Here is a 20563-nt window from a genome sequence, read left to right as displayed (position 1 = left end):
TTTATAAGCTGCTGAGCCAAACGATGTTAGTGTGAATATAAATCTTGATATACAAGGAATTGTGGAATCACCAAAAATAGAGGATGACGAGATGCTCATTTTAATCAATTTAAATAATTCCTCAGTCAAAATTGAAACACTAGGTTTGCTCAGTGTCAATTACAGCAAAAGACACCAAATAACAAAGAAGAAAATACAGAACTTACCCTTCTTTCAAATGTTCCCGTCAACAATAACCACAAACTACCTAAAATATAAAAATAGCAAATTGACAATGGTGAAGTCAAGCACCAATTTAAATGATCCCAATCTTGTTAGCTACGTCCAATGCATCATAATCTGGCGTCAACCTAACATACGCTTTCTTGGTGCCATCAGGCCTGCAACACAACATTTCAGAGTCAGAAATTGCACCATACATGGCCATATTGGAATCCGAATGCAGTAAATCACACTCTAAATGGGCTTTCTCAAACTATTTAAACTTCAAAGAATACCTATATTCTGGCCAGACAAGCTGAAATAACAGACAATGTCAAGTGCGATATTTTCAAACAGTGCTTTGTGAACAGACCCTCAAATCAGTAGAACCAAAAATCAAAAGGATGATAAAAGAAACAGGTGCTTGATCTTGGAATGAATCCCAAAAAAAAAACTTGATATTAGGAAATTATAGATTAAGGTCCATAACATAAGACAAATTTAATATCCATAATCCATAATGTATTTAAACGAAAATGTATTGTCATTATAAAATATGACCCTAGAACTAACTAGCCACTTTAATTTCGAGGCAATATTGGTGCAAAAAATGACAGGTGATATGTAATAGAAATAGTTATTCCCAATATAGTAGATGCAGAAGTTATCTTCTTTTGTCTCTGAGGCAGTATAAGATGTACAAATATGCTATTTGTACACCAAAATCAACCACTAAAATCAGCCACAAATGTATTTATGTATAAATACTTGTGTGATTTAATTTATTTTCAATGTGTATTAGTAACATGTATTTTATAATGGTTGCCGACTTTGGTGGATGATTTTGGTGTACACGTGGTATAATAGAAAGATGTAATAGACTATGCATGTAAATTAAACTCTTAGCAAAACATAATACATATGTGGATAAATGATTGGTTGAGAGTGCAACATCATATTCTAGTATGTCAAGATAGTCCTTATCATATAAATTATAACATGCATCATTTTCTAAGACTAAAGAGTCCAACATGTACCTCACTTAATCTTACAATTTCAGTGATTAAAAGTGACACTAAAATCATTTTTGCTTCTAATTACTAACAAATTCGTAGCAGTATCAAACAAGCATAAACGAGTAATATCAAACAAAAAAATAATAATAATAAGCACTGAACAAAATATTCAAAAATCTGACCTGATCAGGGTGTTGACCTTCTTGGCCTGAATATCATACATCTTCTTCACGGCATCCTTGATCTTCTTCTTATCAGCGCGCAGGTCAACGATGAAGACAAGAGTGTTGTTGTCCTCGATTTTCTTCATGGCTGATTCGGTAGTGAGAGGGTACTTGAGGATCTGGTAATGATCGAGCTTGTTCCGCGGCGGCGCACTGATGCGAGGGTACTTAGGGTTCCTATCCTTCTTCAGTGTCTTCGGTCGGTGGAACGTAACCTTTGTTCTGATCTTCTTCGCCTTCTTCTTGAACGTAGAACCTGATTTCACCGCCTTCGCGGTTTTCAATGCCTGCGCCTTCGGATCATTCTTCTTCGAATTATCAACTGCAGCAAAAAAAAAAACGAAGGAAAAGAAAAGATATGAGAATTGAAATGAGAAATGGAAATTGAGAATTGAAGAGAAGAGAAGAAAGGTTGAAAACGAAGGAGATGAATGAATGTACCTTTAGCTGGAGCCATTAGGGTTTTTGGTGGAGAGATTCACAAACCTGCGCGCTACAGAGGCTGAGGAAGAAGCTTACACTAGGGTTTGGGGAGTCTTATATATGACTCCAATAGATATAAGCGAAATTACCACAATGTCCCCCTCCCGGTTCTTTCAGTGAGAATGAGAGCGGGTCGAGCCCATTTATATTATGGGCCAACAGAGAGGACCCAGGCCTAGGATAACGGTTTCATTGTGTTAAAAAATAATGAATTAATATAGATCTCTATGAACAAAAAAAAAAAAATGTAGATCTCCAAAGTCTAATCGCATCAGCAGAAATTCAGCCTAATGATAATATTGTTATATAGATGCTTATTTGATTTCCAAAGGAATATATACTTGTGGGAAAGGGTTTTGTTTGGTACGCAATGATTTTTGTAAGGATCTCGCTAGGGAGATAATGGACTATTTGTACAATGTATACAATAGGCTATTAAGTTACAAAATGAACATCTCTCATACTATCTAGAATAACCATCCGAGTACTAGCGATAATAAACATCTTCCTAAAAGATTAATCTAATTTTGGGGTTCTCCAAGGCTCGAACTCTTGACCTTTTGGATCTGGCGCTTTAATACCATGCGTGATACCACTCATCCCAAAAGCTTCAGCTGATGAGAAAAGGTAACACTAATGATTATATCTCTAATACTCTCTAAACTTCCATTGTACACATTGTATAAATATTTCATTGGCTCCGCATACTTTCCCTTTTTGTAAATAATGTGAATGATGGTATTTAGAATTGATCCAATAAAGTAAAAAAAATACTCCATCCCTAAATTATCTTATAAACCTTAATATTAGAATAACCATCTGCACACCTAGTGAATTGAACATCCAGTCATTATTAACTGTGCATGAATAAATTGAATCAAAAGAAATAACCATCCAATTAAAAATAATAAACATAATCATCTGCATACCTATTGAATTGAACATCCGACATATCTATTGTTCACATTGTTTAGTATTCTCATTGTCTACCTATACTTTTCCATATTTTAAAGTATAGGGAGACAATGAGAATTCTAAATAATGTGAACAATGGATATATTAAATGTTCAATTCAATAGGTATGCAGATGATTATGTTGATTCTTAGTTGTTTGGTGGTTATTCCTTTTATTCGGTTTACTCATGCACAGTTAACAATAGCTGAATGTTCAATTCACTAAGTATGCGGATGATTATCTTAATGTAAGGATTTAGGAAGTAATATGAGGTGGAATATTTTGTTACTTTATTGAGTCAATTCTAGAGCCCATTATTCACAAAAATCATTGTCTACCTAACAAAACCGTATCATTATTAATATTTGTGTTTACTTCAATTGGCGGCACAAAATGTGCAGCATCAATTTGCTCAGAAATAATGACATCATTGATATGCTGATTATATTTCTGTGACATTAAATTCAGATTAAAAAAAAATGAAAACATACTAATAAGCTATAACTCAAATGGCATAGTCTTCCCATACTCATTTAGAGGTCGCAAGTTTGAATCTTCCTATCTTTGGTAAAAAAAACTCAACGAGCTATAACTCAAATGGCATAGTCTATACATACTCACTTAAAGGTTGCGGGTTCGAATCTCCCTATCTTTGGTTAAAAAAAATGGTAACATACTAATTCCTAATTTGGAAAGTAATAAATTCAAATATCAAAATCCTACTGTTATTCTGCACATTGTCAATTGCAACGAAGCTTTTGATAAACTTGTACAAGACTGATGATCATTCTCATCTTGACATTAGTAAACTACCCTTCCTTGCTAACAATTTTACCATTTAAACCCTACCCTCTTACATTAGCAAATTCATACAAGGTCATGTGCACAAACTTAAAGCTAGAAGCAAAAGATCAGTCACTGAATTGAACTCATTCTCATTCAGTGCGCTCTGGAAAAATTCTGCGTGAATTCCATAACACTTTCATGGCGCCTAACTTTGTTTCAGCATCTGCAAATGTGGTGCCTGTTGCTTCTGATGGATATGGAAGCCGCAACCCTTTTTCAGCTTTAAGCTCACTAATATCCACAACATAAGTTTGTAATTCATCCAAACTCTTTCCATTCCATTTACCACGCACCTGAACTACCTTTCCTTTGCCAATCTCATCTCCTCGCGCATCTACAAGCACAACATACTGACCCACATTGCAGCGGACAGATTCTGGATGACCACTTTCGGCAGCTTCGGCTAGTGAAGGCTCAGAATTATCACCGGAAGCTATTCTTGCAAGAGTTAGAAGATCTCTTCCGGCATTGGATGCATCCCCATGATTGTCGGGCAAATCATGGGTCCCCAGCATCGACCCTCTTTGCTTGTCCACGACTTGATTGTCTCCATCTGCTGCTTTGACATCCTTAGCTGTGCGGGCTAGCCTAGCTTTTCGATTGTTCAACCTGATATTATAACCATGAAATTCCATGATAAATCAATACGTAAAAATAATTTTATCAATATCCCAGAAAATGCAAATAAATTCTAATCTCTAAAACAAATATATTGAGCTATGCCTCACCAATTTTTAAGCTGAGAAGATGAAACCTCAGAACCCTGGAAAACATAATGCAGGAAATGTTAGAGAAGAAAAATGTGTTAAAAAAATACTAATAATTAATTTTGCTGCATCTCACATACATGAAGACTTAATTTATCAGCCCATGATTGAAGTGAAGCAGCATTTCGCTGCATATCAGGCTCATCCAAGAGTGCCCTCTCAATCAACATCACCTGTTTATCATTCATTATAGTTCGCTTTCGTTTTCTCCTCTGTACAGTTTCAACCTTTTCATCCTCTGCGCTTTCTCCAACCCCAACTTTTTTATGAGGCTCAATTGATTTTGAGTGTTCGCTATCCATATGAACAACAGTATTCTTTCTTTTGGCAGAACTAGAATCTGAACCACTCGTTTCAGCATTCTGAGCATCCTTATCCACATCTCTTGCACCTGATACACTTTTCCCAGATGTAGCTTTATCTTCTTGATTTTGCCTAGTCAAGTTATCACTTTGATTTGTGTTTTCATCTCTGTTATTCTGCTGGTCTATGCCTGGGAATGCAGAATTCTCTGACACTCCCTCCTTCAGGTTACCACTCTTGTTAAGTTTAGCACGTTCTTTTAGTAAAGGTGATGAGCCTCCCCCAGTACTCAGAGCATCCTACAGGAAATCAAACTTCACTGTTAAATTCATTGTGTTGATGACAAGCTAAATGGTGCAAGTACATAATCCAAGTTGAGAATTTAGAATTGACTACATTTAAAGGAATTGCCTATTTCTAAATTACGATTAATTTTATCTGCATTTTCTTCAGCACAATAAATCATGAATATTCTAAAAACAAGTAGCTATAAGAGTCATCACAAAGTGCAGTTGGGTGTTTAAGGGAAAAAAAAAACCTTGCCCATACCTGATAACGATCGTTGTTGTGTTTAGGAAACTTATTCCAAGATAATGACTCCTCAGTTTTGCTATCCTGAACAAACTTATCCCAAGATAGTGAACCCTCAATTTTGCTATCCTGAATTTCTCCAGCATAATAGAAGAAAAGGTATTAATATATCAGAAACAAACAATATTAATAGCACATATTAGTAGATAGAGACTTACCTGACCCTGATTTCCTCCAAGAGGAGTAGTAGTTAGGGATTGTAGTTCGCCAATGAACACCCTGTGAACAATTTAAAATATATAATCTTTGAGCGTGCGCGTGCACACACAAACCACAAAAACAAAGCTGTAACCCTTCTTATGCAATTATTTAAAATTTTACAACCATTTTTTATTTAGTTAAGGAGAAAAAAATGAACTGAATATATATTGTTGAAAGAAAATAAGAATTGGATTTTGCTATTTTGTCCCCGGATATCTACTTCCCTGACAATCTGACATGCATGAGTCATCCTATACAAAGCTAATATATCAACATAAAAATAGAATTAAGCAAGGGAGAAAGTGACCTTAGAAGATGAAGATCCTCCTCATTTAAAAAGTTTGGAACCAAAGATTCTGCATGACTTAATAATGAGCCTATGAAAAAGAAAAGTTACTAGTGAGAAAGCAGCACAGTATTGCTCATAATAATAATAATTCCAAGAAAAGTATTTCAGAATAATCATTACGGAGATTCCTGTTAACAGCTGCAGCTTTACGAGAACCAGAAGTTAAAGAAAACCCAGGAAGAAGGCCAGATAGATCCATTTGCAAGCATTCTTGGACCTTGAGAACAAAAAGGTTCCTCTCCTGTTCTGTTTAGAGTTAAAAAAAGAAAAAGAAAAAGATGAATGATGTAAGTAGCTGTGCATAGATAAGACAAAATTATACTAAAATATGCAGAACATTGGCAAAGAACCGACCTTCACATATGTTGGGTACAAAACAATGAAGGTTTGCAATGACTTTGACAAATAATGATGTCCTATGATGTGCATAAGAAGCACAAGGCATGCTGTTATGGATTAGGTTCAATCCCAAAATTGTTTGATGCTGATTACTCAGATCCAGAATCCATCCAACTGAGGCATATATATCATATTCAAGAGTTGCATCCTCTTCTGTCCCAGGGAGATTAGAAGAACACCAACAAGATAAAAAATCTCCATGGGAGAGTGAAATTATTGCTGTAAGAACTTTAGTCTGGAACGAAATCACACAAAAAGAACATAATCAAACTCCATAAGCAGAAGCAAATTTGACAAAAATCAAAGAAAATGCAAAAAATATAAATTATACATGTTAACTACAACAAAGTGGCAAATTTCCCTTAAGAGTTGGTCACTTTCTCATGAATATTTGTGAGCAACTTTACAATAAAACAGAAGTCACCACCCTAATAGATTATCTCAGATTATCTCAGCCTTGTAATGGAAGTGAATTCTACATTAAAGAAAGTGCTATTAGATGGTGGGGAAAAACTGATAATGGTAACTTACGAAACAAGCTGTCATGTAAGACCGGAAGTTTGAATCATCAGATAAAATGTCAGCCAGACGCATTGCATTGAGTTGTAAAAACCCCATTGGGTAACTTCTGTCGGTATTAGTGGGATGCCTAGGATCTCTTCCAAAAGCATTCTTCAACAAATCAAAAACCTACATTATGAGAGCAATATTAACAGCAAGATCCTGAAAGGAAATACATGCACATGGTTAATGCATAAGAAAGGCAATGTTCAAGACAGGTAGGTCTAACATACAAAAGTTTGAATTGTTAAAGGCAAAAATTCTGAAGACTGTCATAGCACGAATATCAATTTAAAGATTTTCTGAAGAAATCATACTTCTACTTAATAATCCTAGGTATTTTATTTGTACAACACTCAGATCCAACCTTGGACTATGAGCAACACACCCTCATATTATATTATATTTGATGGGAGAGGTAGAATTCCAAAAACGTTGATATAATCCAAATTCATTAGTTTCAGGCAATAAGTTGAATTTGATCCAACAGTAATCAGCAATTGCACAAACAATTTGGATCCATATATCTTCAACAGGTTTGCATTATAAGAAATCAATTGGAAAACAACCTCGGATGCAATTGATTTAGCCAAATCTAAACAATGTGACGAGCTGGCAACTTCATCAAGAAAAGAAAGGTTTTCTGCTTCACACAAGCTCAACAGCTGCATAAAGAAAATTGTGACATTATTATTAATAAAAAGTATGCAAAAATTGAAGAAGCAGCAGAAGAAGGAGGAGGAGGTTGCCATTGCACAAGGCCTACAACAGGTGTGGTCAACTTTAAACAGCCTTATCCACATGACAACAGGCTGTTTACATGACTCTAACCAAGCATGAAGGTTCTTTTGTGCCAATGCTCACCCTCTAGTATGCAGAAATTATGTAGATTATATTCAAAAGCAGGGATCTATGACAGATTTTGCCACTGGACTCACAATAGATAGTACTTTAGCTTTTAGCCTCGAAATGGCAGCCACAATCCGAGATGTAAAGGATGGTTGAACGTTTAACTTCAAGATGGATCGAGCCAGAAAAAGAATGCTGCCCCTTCTACATAGTTCCTGAAATGGAAAACACATGCATTTCATATATGTACGTATAAAACAATGTGTAATTCATTCCATTAATCAGCATAATGACATCAAGCATCTTTCGTGTAGCTACGTCTCAAGTAGCAAGTTTGTAAAATGAAGTCTTTTGCGCCGTAAACTCCAACATCTCCCCATTTAACTTTAGTTTGTAGATTGCTTAGCATTAAACAAAGTAACAGACAGTATTAGGAAGAGCGGTACGTCATTCCAAATTTCATTACATAAATTTAAGGACAAATCACCAGCTCTTTAAGTGTTAATCTAAATTAGTAAATTTAAGTCTAGTTTGTAAAAACCTTATTTTTAAGCAGGCGCTCCTTAAACAATTTCTGTTGGCACAAGGACTGGAGAAATTGCAGAGAAGCCTCACACTGCTGACAGAGATGATAAACTGCTTGTTCAGCTGTTAGATTTGACTCCTCGGAAAAGTGTTTATAGATAGCTATCAGTGTAACCTCAAGATATCTAACAATCATGCGAACTGATCCAAAAGCCGCATCCATAAATATGTCAACCTGTCACAAAAGGGTTCCTAATTAACCATAACCTAAATGTATTGACCAAAAAATTAATTTGAATTTTATAAGATATCATGAGAAATAGAGATTTTAATATTTTATACAAAATAGAATATAACTGACTGGCAAATGGTTCTAGATGCATGAAAAAGTGGATTGAAATAAATGCTACTTAAATTGCCATTAAGTATTGTGAGTTTAGGAAGAAATTGTTGAGTTTTGATACCAAAATCATTTTTTAAATTGTTCTGAACAGAAGTTCTGTTTGGATATATCTGAGACTTAGTAAAAAAACCATTTTTCAGTATTTGCAGGGAAAAAAAAGGTTCTAAAAATCGGTTACAAATTATATTAATCCCCGTTTAAACATGTGTCCAATGGACACTAACGGAATAGCAATTTTAATCCGAACAACTAAAACATATGATGGAAGTGATATTGTACCTTTGGGTGTGCAAGCAATACATGAACAATGTCTTGTGATTGTGGCGATATAAACCCTGTTAGTAGATGTAAGTTGCATGCTACAAGAGTTGAATGCAAAAGGAACATATGACTAAAAGCATGGCCTTCCTGTAGTACAAACACAAATCTCAATAAAGATTGACAATAGATGAATAGAAAAGATTAGACAGCAGAAATAAGAACTGAAGAAAACCTGTCTGTAGCCACTAAGAACAATAAGTGTGTAGAAAACTAAATCAATTAGTTGTTCCAACACTCTGATATCATCAAGGAAAATCTGCAATGATATTCCAAAAACAGAAATCAAATTCAACAATCAAAGGATTAGTACTTAGTACTTAGGGTGATATTACTTGCAATATAAATTGGGTACCACAATCATCTTTCAGTGAAGAAGCATTATGAATAGAAGAGTAGATATTAACTCTGCTAAAGCTATATTTATATGTCTCATGTGGTCAACATATAGAACATATTGTTTAGACTCGTAAGGAGAAAATGAAAAGATATTATGACTCCATTTAGATTAGGACCAGTTCCACATTAGCTAGCTCACAACTCAATTCTAGAACCTAGAATTGAATTTACACTCACACTTTATGTCATAGATAGGGTATCCTAACACAAAGCCAATTGCTAGGTACACAGTATATGTACTTAAAATCCTTTATGAATTACAAGAGTATATAAGGGTGTAACCTGATCAAGTTTAGGAAGTCGGGGGGCTAAATCACACAAGGAATGCAACAGACGAATACCACATAACACGTATCTAAACATGGCTTTATCTCTGCTAGATGAGATTAGCACTGCAGTTAGGTGCAATGGAAGAGAACTTGCAAGCTTGTCCATATCAATCTGTAGAGAAACACAGTTAGACAAAAATAAACCTTATATTTAATAAAAAATAATATAAATCAAATGTTGAGCAAGAGACAACCTTAAGCAGCAATCCTTTTTTGGTAGGGTAATGAATAGTAAAGCTCTCTGCATCCCTTAAAAATTTATATAGATCCTGAGAGTGAAGCTCATGCAATTCTTTCACTGCCGATATCAAGTTTATTGCCTGTTCGAGCAAATAAATAGAACAATTCATTTTCCAGCCACTGAAAAGGTTGATTGGAAGCTAAAGAGAGTATAATGGTCCAAGTAATATTTAAATAGTTGACACTTGCCTGTGCATTACTCCGAGATGGTTCTTCCTTATCAATCCTCATTCTTGAAAATCATTATAAGGGTATGTTAGCAAAATGAATTTAAATAATGTACACACAGGTTTATAGCACAAGCATAAGAGAATTACAAACATTAACTTCGTAACAAGAGGTAACTCGTTTATCTCAAAGCCATTATTTCAAATGGAAAACATGAGTTCAAACCACAAGCATTTGAGCACCTTTTAATTGCATTATCTTGTACAGCCATTGGCACAAAAATATCTTCCCTTCTAGAAGACTGCAGATACACACTTCTTGTTGTCCTGAAATTGAAGATTAAGCTTCAAACTTATAGCATTTTGGAGCATGAAACATGACTTGCCTAAATATTGCTTAAGAAAACAACGCCTTAAAACTACTACGCACTTTACAAAGTTTCAACTAATTCTCTAAAAGAAAAGATTTACTGATCCACTACTACATGGCTTTTAATCACAGAATTCAGCTCTTCACTTCATGACCCTCTCTCTATAAAGTCCCACAAAAAGTTTTTTTTTAGGGCAAAAGAGAGGGGGGGGGGGGGCAGAGGGGTTGTGTCAAGGTTTAACATCTGTACCCACTTCAATAGATACTAATATCACTAAACACATGTACTTGTACCAAATTCCGATCTCGTTACATACAGTGATATGTGTATTTAAGAAGACTACAGATATATTATGGACATTTTGTGTCAAATCATTACCACTCCTTCAAGAAGGAGCCAGCAAAATATACCTTCCCATGACACTTTCCTGGTTAATGTAAGGTTACTATAAATTTTTTTTACTCCACTCATTTTTAACTTTTCTGAATTTATGTAAGGTTATTGTAAATTTGAGCAAGTCACCATAGTGGTATCATCTAGTGGGAGGAGAAATTAGAAAAATATTTTATAATAACAAAATTTTTTGCCAATAATAAGATTCAGCAGGGCGCTGCTGCCATCTTTCTCCCTCTGAGATACTAGTTATATATGGTGCCCATGAATTTAATCATCATCCATGTAGAATACAGTTTCTGCAGAGTAAGCAGTCATATATTTATTTTATATTTTTATTTCTAGTGAAACAGACCCGAGGGCCATGCATCTGATTGGTGTCCTCTCTAGATTTCCTAACCAAGCAAATAATGAGAATACTTATTCTTCTTTTCCTTTCAAATAAAAAGATTGTACAAAATGAAATAACTCTTACTTATATTTATTAATTCGCCACCCATATAATAACCATGGTTTGGCTTCCGCAAACCTAATGATGGAAAATAACCAAGCAAATAATACAAGCTCTTCTTTCCCTTAAAAAAAAGGAAAATAATCCTAAAACAATTAAAGAACCATCTATAGTTGACAAAACATGGGCTTCACTCTATTCTTTGGTATCTGCAACAAGTAAACATGTCCTTGCTTGCCAATTTTCCTATACTCCTTTCCGTGTGCCAGAACACTAATTTCCATTAAGCCATACCTAAGAATTTTTAGTATATGACTTACATTTACTTTAATGTCTTTTTAAATAATCTATCGTGTCAAAAGCTTTACTTGCAACTCAATTCCTTATTATAGTAAGTATTAATAGCAAATAATTTTCTCCTTCTTCTTTAATAAAAGAAGAAATTTAATTGAAACAAAAAAATAGATAAGATGCCCCTCTTTAACTAAGCAGTTAAAATCAACAGAAAAAGTACAGGGAAGAAAATGACATAAATGAGTTCACCTTAATCCCTGTCCACTCCATATCTATCAAAGACACTAATTGAAATAATCCATGTACGCAGCAGTCATCACGAAAGAGAAGTCGCAAAGTTTCATCTCATAGCAAGTCCAAGGATAAAAATCTCCATGTACAATGTTTTATAAATGCATAACTCCTATTCCTCCATTAAATGCTCCCAAGCAAAACTCAAACTCAAATTCCATTTCAACTAAGTGCAACCTCATCATGTTGCAATACCATACAAATTGTCATAGTCATATCTCTACTCATGAAATAAGTAATAATATAAGGTTGGAAACGAAGGAGCTGATGCAAGGAAGGTTCAGCTAAGCGAGAAACCAAGCTCATATAATTTTTCTTGCCTTGAACTCAATCCACATCAAGTTCCTTTAGTTCAATAAGTTATTATCAGTTATTATCATGGTTTGCTTTACTTTAAAGCGATCTATTATGCTCAACGAATTTATTAAGCTCAAATTTTAAACTATGAATTCACTCATCTCTTCAACAACACTAAAATCCATTACTCTTATGCATGTGCCACGCCTGGCTAAAATAATAATTTGGTCCGAATCTTAAAAAGAAAAATTTATAAATAAAGACATAAGCTGCTATTAATTAACTAAATTACCAGCATCATCATGAGGTTGGAAATTACGCAGAACCAATTCCAGTTGAAGTTCAACTGAATTCGATGAATTCACAGTTGACCATAAAAAAATCGAGCACTTCCGAAGTGCGAAGGGGAAGATGATTCCTAACTAAACAAATAACGTTTACAATGATTTTTTTTATCTTAAGAAAACAAAAACGCAAGATAGAAGATAGAGTACAAGCATAGGGAATTACGAACCTGAACCTGGAGGGTGAATAATGAACTGAGAAGAAAAGGCCAGTAAGGGAAAAAAAAAAAGGAGTCTGAAAATTTAAAATTGGAGAAGGAAGCAGGGAAACCACTGTCGTGTTCTTCTCTGCTCGCTCGCACCTCTCGCTCAGATTCACCCTCACTCTTTATTTTTATTTTATTTTATTTTCCCCTTTGTTTTAATTCCTTGGGTCGTCGCGCTAAGACTCGGTTCGAACCTGTGGCCGTGGGTGGGTGTGGGTATTTGGGCAGTTTTTTAAAAACTTTAATTTTGATGCATTGAAAAATGTCATGTCGATTTTGTTAAATAATTATCCGCGTGGTTAATATAAAAAAAATATATCTTACTAATTTAATATTATATAATTTAATACAATACAAATTATTTACATTAATAATATATTAAAATTAAATATTTTTTAAACAAAATATAATATTTTTTATTTTTTATTAGCAATGCGACAAAAATCTAAAAAAATAGATTAGAGAAAAAATATTTGAGGAAATACATCTTCTTAATATCAACAATAAAATTAAAGTAAAATAATATTATAAAATAAAAATAAATAATTAAATAATAAATTTAGTGATATTTAAATTTAGCTATGGTATTTATACTATACTACTATTATTGTCTTTTCTAAATAAATTACGAGTAAATTTTAAATTTCAATCAATAAGTTGAGTATAAAGTATAAACATAAGATATAAATAAGAGATATAAAATTATAGACAAAGATATTATATTTTAAGATATTAAATTAATATATTTTATATTGTTTAAAGACGTAATTATTAATAAAAATATAATTTATTTTTTATTTTTATTATTTTTATTAATTTTTTATTATTATTTTTTTTTCCAAAATTTGTTGTGTAAAAAACCTAATAGATTAGTCTTTCACAATTTTTTTAGATTTGGATCCTCTAAAGTTTAAATTTTATTTTAGAGATTAAAATGTGATCTTTTATTCTTAAATAGTTTTTTTTTATATTTATTCTTTGTTCTATCTATGAAATAAATGATAAGAGATCATATTTTATTTTTTAAAGTAAAATTAAAATTTTAGAAGATTAAAATTCAATTTTTTTATATTTAATTGATCAACTACCTAAATTACACGATGAAATTAACCCCTCCTATGATTGAAGGTGTTGGCGATCGAGAAAATTATGGCGCCATTGAAGAGTATGGAGAAAGAGTATCCTCTCATTGATTCTCACTTTCAAAGCTTTTGTGCTTCTCACGCCATTTTCTCCCGTACTCTTCACTTCCTTCCCCCAAATTTCACTTTTTTATTTCTCAAATGCACTCACTTGCTTGCTTGCTTACTCAATCTTCCACTTTGATTTTCAGTTGAAGATTTCCTCCTCTACGATCTCCATTCATTAATCGCTTCCGCAGATAATCACTCCTCATCAATCACCTTCAAGCAGGTTTATCTTCTTTTTAACAAATAAAAATGAAAATAAAATCTGTTATTGAATTGATAAAATTAATTTTTTTTTAATTATTTTGTAATGTGTAGGGAATTGATCAGCTCCTGTCAGTGATTGATACTCAGCTGCCACCATTGATGAACGGGTTGCAGCTCTTGGAAGATGCTGAATGCAATAAGCGTCTTTTGCCCACTGGATTCAAAGGGTACTTACTTTCACTTCAGTCTCTAGGTTACTTTGATTTTATGTTATGCTTATGATTATGCCTGGTGTTAGCAATGCTGGAATTTTAGTGAGATGTAAGTGTATTTGGTTAAGGTATAAAAAATCTGATGAAAATTTTTCATGGATGAACTTCATGTCTATTTTGACACATAGAACTCATCTAGGAACATTTCCTTCTGATTTTCATTTCAACTAAATATGTTCTTATAGGATTGATATTATATTTGGTTTCTAGTTTGGTGCAACGGTTGGTTGAAATTAGCACCCCTCAGTATTTAAGTCTGTTAATTCAGGATAGATGCTTTGCTTGGAGGAGGCTTACGTGCAGGACAATTAACTGAACTTGTTGGTCCATCCTCTTCTGGTAAGACACAGGTAAAAGCTACATTGTTGTCCTAAAAATTATAGCTCGGGTATATTAAGAATGAAATTATAAATAAGGTGGTTTACCTTGTCTATGTACATGATCCTTCTACTAGCACTCATATTCTTATTGTTATTGGCATCCACATAATGATGCTGCATCATCTCTTATTTGGTTGATATAATAATATAAATTGCCATCTTCTATTTCATGATATATTTGTTCGGTTCTTCTTTTAGGCTTGCCTAACATCTGCTTCAACAGTTGCAAAGAATGGTGGTTCAGTTATATACTTTGATACAGGCAACTCCTTTTCACCTCAGCATATTGCACATTTGGTTGGTCAGACCTCTGGTTATGTCATTGGCAATCAGGTCTCCATAGTTCCAGACTTTTTGTTATATTGTTTACCACTCTGTGTTTGTTGAGTGGCCGTAAAAAAGTGTTTTAAGTTGTTTGTTTGTCAGGCTGAACCAGGACCTCTGCAGAAAGTAATGGAGAGGATAATATGCTACTCAGTGTTTGACATCTATCAAATGTTTGATGTGTTGCAGCAACTGAAGATAAATTTGAAATCTAAGGTACTCATTGACAGGAAATTTCTTGCTTGAATTAGTTGGTTGGTCTAGTATTTTTCTATCAAATAAATGCCTACTGTATATCGGCACAGATTGTTGAACCAGATCGTCGCGTTCAATTGCTTATTGTTGATTCAATCTCTTCACTGATCACCCCCATCCTTGGGGGCAGTGGTCCTCAAGGTACTCACTACATATCAGCATGCAAATTATCTTCATATGCTTACTTTGAATGATGACAACATGTACCTATTTTCTTTCTTTATATTTACCCCTTTATTTTCTCCTGTCTATCATAGTTCAAGTTGAACTACTATTTTTCTTGTGTTGAAAATATGAAACAGCAAAAAATTAGGTAGCTTGCAAGACTACCCACATTTCTGATCATATGGATATGGTAACACATTCTGCAAAAATTTCTGATTTTCTTTTATATGACCGGCTCCCTAACGTGTTAATGCTTTTCATTTCTTTCTTCAATTCATAGAGTCCTACTTTTATGGTAATAAAATTCATAATCATAAAGCTTTTGTTGTCTTACTTATTATGGGCCATTTCAGGACATGCTTTGATGATATCTGCTGGGTATTTACTGAAGAAGTTAGCAGATGAGCATAATATTGCAGTACTGGTTAGCCTTTGCTTTCGTTCTGTTCCCTTTTTCCCTCGTGTAATTGGTATTCTTTCCAGCCTATATAAGTAAAACAACTAAACTATTATAATACTATTATACAAATGTTTTTTTTTTTTTCCGTTCTTATTATTCATTTTATAAATGGTACTTGTAGTTTTGGTATGAACTCATATAATTGTCTCAAAAGTGCTGGTGACATAGATATTATCTTATTTGCTAAACAAGTAAACTTGCCTACAAGATTTATTGGGGCAGGAAAATAAACAACTAGACAAGGGTTGATTCATGACTGGTCTCATTCTTATTTAAATATTGAAGGTAACAAATCATATGGTGGCTGGAGAAGGCGGTACGTCCAAACCAGCACTTGGAGAGAGTTGGAAGAGTGTTCCACATATACGGCTCTTGCTTTCTCGTGAATATGGTAGCAATGTTTGCAACGTATCAACACTGAAACATCCATCTGTGGTATGTTTGAGGCATGCATTATGGTTTGTATTTGGAAAAAAAAAAGGTTTAAAACTTTCCTTTTATTGCTAATGCTTCTTTAGGTTACTAGTTAAGAGAACCTTTTTATTAATAGTTACCCCATTCCATATTCATTGGGACTGCAATGGGTTTAATTCTTCTTTTCCTTCTCACTAATATTGTAGGAGTTTGTTTATTATTATTTTATGGAGTTATGTTTCAGGCTTCTGACAGGGCTGCTAAGTGTGTACTATGTATTTGTGACTGCTAATACATCTTATTCAAGATTAGAACTCCTTACTTCGCTGTATCTGTGAGTTCTTTCATACTTTATCAGAATTCAGAATCAGTTCTATTAAGGAAATAAGTGTCCATATCTTTAGACTTAAGTTGTCGTTTGCAGCACACTAAAATTCTAAAACAACGTTCTTGTTTAGTATTACAAACATACAGTATATATGCTCACATAAATGACATATCCACTTTCATTGCAGAAAATACAATAATCACATATCACTTCATTGCATGTAAGAGACCCTAATATGCAAGATAAGCTGTGAGCTGCACCAGAGTCTCAACTCCATCAGTATTATGTTGCTGACCATTGACAGGGAAAGTCTTAATAATAGCAAATCCCTGAGCGTTAACGTACTTTCCCGTGCCTCCAATGATTGCAAGTTGTGACTCTGAGACCTGTGTTTGGTGCACACCAAAGAAACTGATGCTATCTGCATATCCATTCTCCTCAAACTTTGCAGTGAAAGCCATTACCTGGCTGGTCCCATCAACTGAACTTGCCACATAGAATCCCTGTGCTTTCCCCACTAAACCTGACCCCAACTCTTCCCCCTCGGTTAGTTCATCATCGAACACGGTCATTGTCCCAAACATCAGCTTCTCCAGTGTCATTCCTTCAGGGAGCTGATTGACATTTCCCACCGAGAAACCAACCCCGTTATTGTTACCATTATTTCCATTGTTGTTGAAGACACTGGCTGTGGTTCCGCCGAGGCCTGTGAGGAAAGGGAGATTGTTGTTGTTAAGGAGTCCAGCGTTGTTGTTGTTCTGTGGGACACCAGCATTCAGGGGAAGGTTTGCACCGTTAGGCTTCGCAAAGGCAACCTGAGCATTGAGTGCAGGGTTGGTTACAACTCCGGTGACAGCTCTCGCAGAGGGGTTTGAGCCCCCAAGGATTTCATGCATGAAGAAGGAGATTGTGGGGTGATGATCATCAAGAGCAGTAGGGGTGGCCGCTGCTGCTGCCGCTGCTCCTGCAACAGGTGAAGGTGTCACCAATGGCGCAACAGGGGACACAGCAGAATCAGGCTCTTGTGGTGCAGTGGATGGTGTTCCTACCCCATCATCAGCAATAAGGATTCTGGTTGATGTAGTTGAAGTGGTGAATGCAATGACTATGCTTGCCAGCAACAGGATTGTGGCATTCATAGAAAGAGATTCAAGCTTTGCCATTACTGGAACGAATATTTGCTCTGATAGTTATATTTTGTTGTTATGCTTTGATGAGATGAGATAAAGGGTCATGAACACGAAGGGTATAAATACTCAAAAGACTTGTATTCTCACACAGTTGCACGTAACAAAAATGGTGGAGTTGATGAGAGGAGTGGTTGATGATTGCACTGAGCTCATTCTCAATTTTTGTTGTAGCAGTTAGAACTAAACTGCACGTATATTCCATTACTATAATACAATACAATTAGCAAACTTAGAGATATATAAACAATGTGTCATAGGAAATTCGTTATTGAACATAACGCTAAGGCAAAATGTATTGGAAATCATTTAATATGACTACTTTGAAAACAACCTTTAACTTCCTATTTGATTTATATAGTAACATTATTTACATATGTTCTTCAAACTTCATGATACAAATTTGGATATCAACATACACATATATCATCAACCTCTTTGAACTTCAAAGGGGTTGTTTCTATACATTATATTTCATATTGCAGCTGAAATTAATATAATTAATCTCGTAAATTAGATATGCCCCATGATTACTGAATGAGCTTTCTTTAAGCCTTTTGTTGATAATCGGGAATGAAAATACTCTAAGCAGGTTCTTAGCGTTAAAATACACATGAAAAGTGAGAAGTGATGCTTTAAACTAGCAAAGAGTACTAGTAGTTAGGATGTTCAAATTCAAACCGATCCAAATTAAACCGCTCATTCGATTCAATTTAAACCGAAAATCAATTAAAACCGTACTAATTTGGATTTGATTGGATTCTATTTTTTGCAAACCGGTGGATCGGATTTCGGATCTACTTTTCATAACCGATCCAATCTAATCCAAACCGCACAATGTGCTATAATATTATTATTTTACTATTTTATTTACAATTATATTTATAACATGTTCAATTTGTTATATATTTTTATATTATTCATGTATTATTATTATTTAATAAATATTTTATATTCAAAATGTTATTTATTTATTTATTTTAACTAACCTATAATTTTTTTTATTGTTATGTTATCATTAACTTTTTAAGATATTATTGAGACTTGTTATGTCATTGTTGATTATTTGAAATTTGATGTTGAGACTTGTTATATGTATTTAATTTTTTTAATTTACAAAACTGCAAATCCAATCCAATCCAAACCGCTTAAAATTAGATTGGATCAGATCGAATTTTTTTTTTAAATCATCCAATCCAAACTGCACCGCAAGTAACATTAGTGTTCGGATCGGATGAATTTCTAACTCAAAAGTCAAAATCGATCCAAACCGTACCGCGAACACCCCTACTAGTAGTAACATAATGTGAATGTAAATCTAAGTAATATGACTTGTCCTTTGATAGATCATAGATGACGCACACTTATAGCGAACGACTCCACCTTAGAGCAAAAGTGTAAACCTAAGTAATATTTAATCATAATAACATAAAATGAATCATAATAATAATAATATAAAATGAATATTATCGATATCAAATTTAACCGAAATCAGATATTAATAAACATATAACTAAATAACCTTTATTTGTGTATATTTGAATAAATATATTATATTAGTTTTAAGTATATAAAAGATAATGCAAATGATTTTGAATTGACGTGTCAAAAATAAATTTTTAGTATTTTAAAATGATGAATTATAAGAATATTTTAGTCATTTAAAAAATTAATACTAAAAGGAAATTTTTAGTATCTTAAATTTTTATTCCTAACATAATTAAATAACTTTAAACCAAGAAGATATTTTAGTTTTTTAAAATTAATCTTAAAACATTATTTTTGAGAAAATATTAAAAAGTCATATAGTATACTTTATCTTTTTCAAAATTACTCAAAAAGATATTTTATTTACTTCAAAATTAATTTAAAATTAATTTATAAGATAATTTATACTTTCTCTTTATAATATATTTTCAAAATAGAAACCTAGCGGATTTTCAACTTCCAGTCATTGATGAGAAACCTGCCAAACATTAACCTACACGGAAAATATTCTTTGTTTACTACCATCTAGATCTGCTATTTCATTAATATTTTAAGAGTTCTGATCTTTGGATTACCAAAATTTATTTATTTCAATTTGATGATAAAAAAAATGAAGAGTTAAATAAAGTATTAGTGTTTGATCACATCAAAATCTAGTTATAAAATTCGTTTGTTTTGAGGTATTGAGACAGAAATTAGGAGATTGAGCGAGACTCAGTATTATGTTTGTTGACTCAGAGATGGGTACTAAAATTTCTATCTCTATCTCAAAAATTTTAGTATTTTAATACCTCCAAAAAGTAGAGACATATGAGACTGAAATTTTTAAAGACAAAAGCTAAAACTTTAATAACATTTTATACTTAAAATACTCTATTTCAATTAATTAATTATAATTTTATCTTTTGTACAAATTAAATTAGAACTTCATTCTTATTTCAATTTCTGTCTCTCACTTTGTACCAAATACAATATTGAGATTTATTTCGGTCTCTGTCTCTTAGTCTCAGTCTTTCAGTCTCTATCTCTCTACCAAATGCTACCTAAAGGTTGGCACATGATATATGGTTAATTAGAATTATTCGTTAAATTACTATTTCTCATATTTTAACCACTCTTGCTT

At 33.4% G+C, this 20563-nt stretch overlaps 4 protein-coding genes across 8 annotated transcripts; 1 reads left to right on the top strand and 3 right to left on the bottom strand.

The window, feature by feature from the left end:
- Positions 1-98: 98 nt before the first annotated feature.
- On the bottom strand, positions 99-1984 carry LOC107629140 (large ribosomal subunit protein uL23). Its single transcript, XM_016331844.3, has 3 exons — positions 1883-1984; positions 1400-1763; positions 99-380 (listed from the first exon to the last, which is right to left on the bottom strand). The coding sequence occupies exons 1-3, from the start codon at positions 1896-1898 to the stop codon at positions 296-298; spliced, it is 465 nt and encodes a 154-aa protein (XP_016187330.1). The 5' UTR covers positions 1899-1984; the 3' UTR covers positions 99-295.
- A 1582-nt stretch (positions 1985-3566) lies between these two features.
- LOC107629141 (sequence-specific DNA binding transcription factor ATNDX) lies at positions 3567-12985 on the bottom strand. Of its 3 annotated transcripts, none has more exons than XM_016331845.3 (20): positions 12738-12985; positions 12516-12645; positions 10370-10453; positions 10149-10191; positions 9914-10039; positions 9673-9831; positions 9167-9250; positions 8953-9081; positions 8287-8505; positions 7835-7960; positions 7466-7561; positions 6867-7025; positions 6291-6570; positions 6057-6182; positions 5895-5964; positions 5545-5605; positions 5345-5455; positions 4573-5094; positions 4454-4488; positions 3567-4334 (listed from the first exon to the last, which is right to left on the bottom strand). In XM_016331845.3, the coding sequence occupies exons 3-20, from the start codon at positions 10396-10398 to the stop codon at positions 3815-3817; spliced, it is 2895 nt and encodes a 964-aa protein (XP_016187331.1). In that variant the 5' UTR covers positions 10399-10453; positions 12516-12645; positions 12738-12985; the 3' UTR covers positions 3567-3814. The 3 variants fall into 3 exon arrangements, with proteins under 3 accessions (XP_016187331.1, XP_016187332.1, XP_016187333.1); XM_016331846.3 differs by having other exon boundaries at positions 12516-12641; positions 12738-12963; XM_016331847.3 differs by lacking the exon at positions 12516-12645 and having other exon boundaries at positions 12738-12891.
- Positions 12986-13847: 862 nt separating this feature from the next.
- Positions 13848-18202, top strand: RAD51D (DNA repair RAD51-like protein). Of its 3 annotated transcripts, XM_088506794.1 has the most exons (11): positions 13848-14010; positions 14107-14186; positions 14279-14394; positions 14708-14789; positions 15018-15152; positions 15246-15359; positions 15449-15539; positions 15917-15987; positions 16309-16458; positions 16682-16771; positions 16953-18202. In XM_088506794.1, the coding sequence occupies exons 1-10, from the start codon at positions 13923-13925 to the stop codon at positions 16727-16729; spliced, it is 975 nt and encodes a 324-aa protein (XP_088362920.1). In that variant the 5' UTR covers positions 13848-13922; the 3' UTR covers positions 16730-16771; positions 16953-18202. The 3 variants fall into 3 exon arrangements, with proteins under 3 accessions (XP_088362920.1, XP_088362921.1, XP_088362919.1); XM_088506795.1 differs by lacking the exon at positions 16682-16771; XM_088506793.1 differs by lacking the exon at positions 16953-18202 and having other exon boundaries at positions 16309-16771.
- Positions 16872-18193, bottom strand: LOC107629143 (dirigent protein 25-like). The gene has a single exon (XM_016331848.3). The coding sequence runs from the start codon at positions 17926-17928 to the stop codon at positions 16996-16998; it is 933 nt and encodes a 310-aa protein (XP_016187334.1). The 5' UTR covers positions 17929-18193; the 3' UTR covers positions 16872-16995.
- Positions 18203-20563: the final 2361 nt, after the last annotated feature.

Source organism: Arachis ipaensis, chromosome B3 (assembly GCF_059453495.1).
Source record: "Arachis ipaensis isolate K30076 ecotype BB chromosome B3, ASM5945349v1, whole genome shotgun sequence".
Classification (NCBI taxonomy): domain Eukaryota; kingdom Viridiplantae; phylum Streptophyta; class Magnoliopsida; order Fabales; family Fabaceae; genus Arachis; species Arachis ipaensis.
Note: the sequence above shows the minus strand (reverse complement) of the source record. Positions and strands in the feature narration are given on the sequence as shown.